The sequence below is a fragment of the Zeugodacus cucurbitae genome, chromosome 3 (genome assembly GCF_028554725.1).
Source record: "Zeugodacus cucurbitae isolate PBARC_wt_2022May chromosome 3, idZeuCucr1.2, whole genome shotgun sequence".
NCBI lineage: Eukaryota > Metazoa > Arthropoda > Insecta > Diptera > Tephritidae > Zeugodacus > Zeugodacus cucurbitae.
The window spans coordinates 52,959,822-52,961,487 of NC_071668.1; the positions used below are offsets into that span (position 1 = coordinate 52,959,822).

Consider the following 1,666-nt stretch of genomic DNA (forward strand, 5'->3'; position numbering starts at 1 on the left):
CTTCCCTGGCCCTAGTGACGAATGTTGGCTGACAGCCCACATTGCTTATTTCTAGGTTGCACTCAACTATAAACTCTAATAAGGACTCACCTCTCGTGTTGCAGTCACTGCTCCCCCATTCCCAATGATGTGCGTTCGCATCACAGCCTAGTATCAAGGCAAGATTTGCCGAGTTGCAGTAATCGACCAGCCTCTGTACTTCAGCCGGCGGCGCCACGGACGAGTCTCCCGGGAAGTAGTCTGAAGCAAAGACCACCTCACTCGCTGCGCAGCTAGCCTGCACTGCTACGAGGTCTCTTGTTAGGAACTCTGAAAGACAAAAGAAGTCAATATCTTTTCTTATGGCCACACAGGCCCTGGGTCTTTCACATGAGAGATCCCAAATTACCTTCCTGTTGTAGTCTGTGAGGCCCTTAACCTCTCCTCTAAAAGCCCATGGTTCCTGTATTAGGAGGGCACCCAAGTTATCCGAGATAAACCTGTTGGAGATGACAGCCGAGGCTGCCTTAGCTCTATGCAGGTTCACTTGGGCTATCGACATGAGGGCTGGGATCATAGAACCGGCTCCTCCAGGAGTGGTTCCTTCTCCACGCAGGTCTCGTTTATCTGCTTGCCCTCTGTCTCCTCGCAGTTCTTGTCGACCTGCATGGCCTCCGGAGCAAGTCCGTCCAAGAGCTCTTGGGTGGTTGGCAGTGCGTTCTGGTCACTCCCCTCGGACTGCTCCTCCGGATTACCTGGTGCAGCGCAATCAAGGCTAGATGACGAAACGGGCGGAGCACTGACCTCGGCAACCGTTTTGGTTTTGTCATCCTTTGACTCTGTACCCTTTTTGTTCCAGGGCCGTATCACAATCGTACTGTATCTGAAGTACAGTCGGTATCCTTTTTTGCGAATTAGGGCATAGGACTGATCGATTAGGTCGATGCCGATGTTTAGTCGGAGCCCCCCTTCCTCATCTTTGTCGCTGATGACCCTCCAGGCCGAGGTACTTAGGCCCTCGTTTTGCAGTCCGAACACATATTCGGAAGTCTTGCCGGCACATCTAGGGAGAAATACCGTCATATTGTAAGTGCTCGGTATGTCATCTCCTCGCCTGGTGCATAGTGATGGCCCAGTCCATCCTTGTAGGCGCGGAGCAGTCTCCGACAGCCAGGATGCGGTTTGCTCATCTATGCAGTCGATCAGCAGTAGTCCTGATCGGAAGAAAATGCCCGAGAACGTCAGAGAATGTTTCCAATCCTTGGGCACTTCATCCATTATTACCTCCTGAAGGGTGGTTAGCATTTTGTCATCTATAGCTTCCTCAGGGTAGTTACGCTGAAGGACCGCAATCCTGATGCTTTTGACGGCATCAGAGTAGCGGCCACCCTCCGTAGTGCCACCAACCTGTACCTCTCCATGCCTTCCTCTGGCTGAAGGACCTTGCGAATGCGCCTTGTGCCGCTTGTTCAGCGGCTTATTTGGCGTGATATGCCCACTTCACCGCTTTTCAGCGGGCGCGGGTGCTCCTGTACTGGATGTCTTACTGTTATGGGACTTCCCACTGCCAGTCTCCGAAACATCTCTGTCTCTCTCCAGAGTGAGCGCTCTGGCTTCACTTGGGGATTTACCGTTACTCAGATGCCTGAGGTACCACTTTACGCTGGCCCCGCTCATACCAGCTCTC

General features: G+C 52.8%; 1 protein-coding gene across 1 annotated transcript; it reads right to left on the minus strand.

Annotated features, from left to right (window-relative positions):
- Window positions 1-552: 552 nt before the first annotated feature.
- On the minus strand, window positions 553-1,284 carry LOC128920332 (uncharacterized). The gene has a single exon (XM_054227418.1). It carries the CDS (start codon window positions 1,282-1,284, stop codon window positions 553-555), a length of 732 nt encoding a protein of 243 aa, XP_054083393.1.
- Between the last annotated feature and the right edge of the window lie 382 nt (window positions 1,285-1,666).

Excerpts from the sequence above, each read along its gene's own strand:
- LOC128920332 (XM_054227418.1), bottom strand. The coding sequence starts at position 1,284 with ATGCTAACCACCCTTCAGGAGGTAATAATGGATGAAGTGCCCAAGGAT.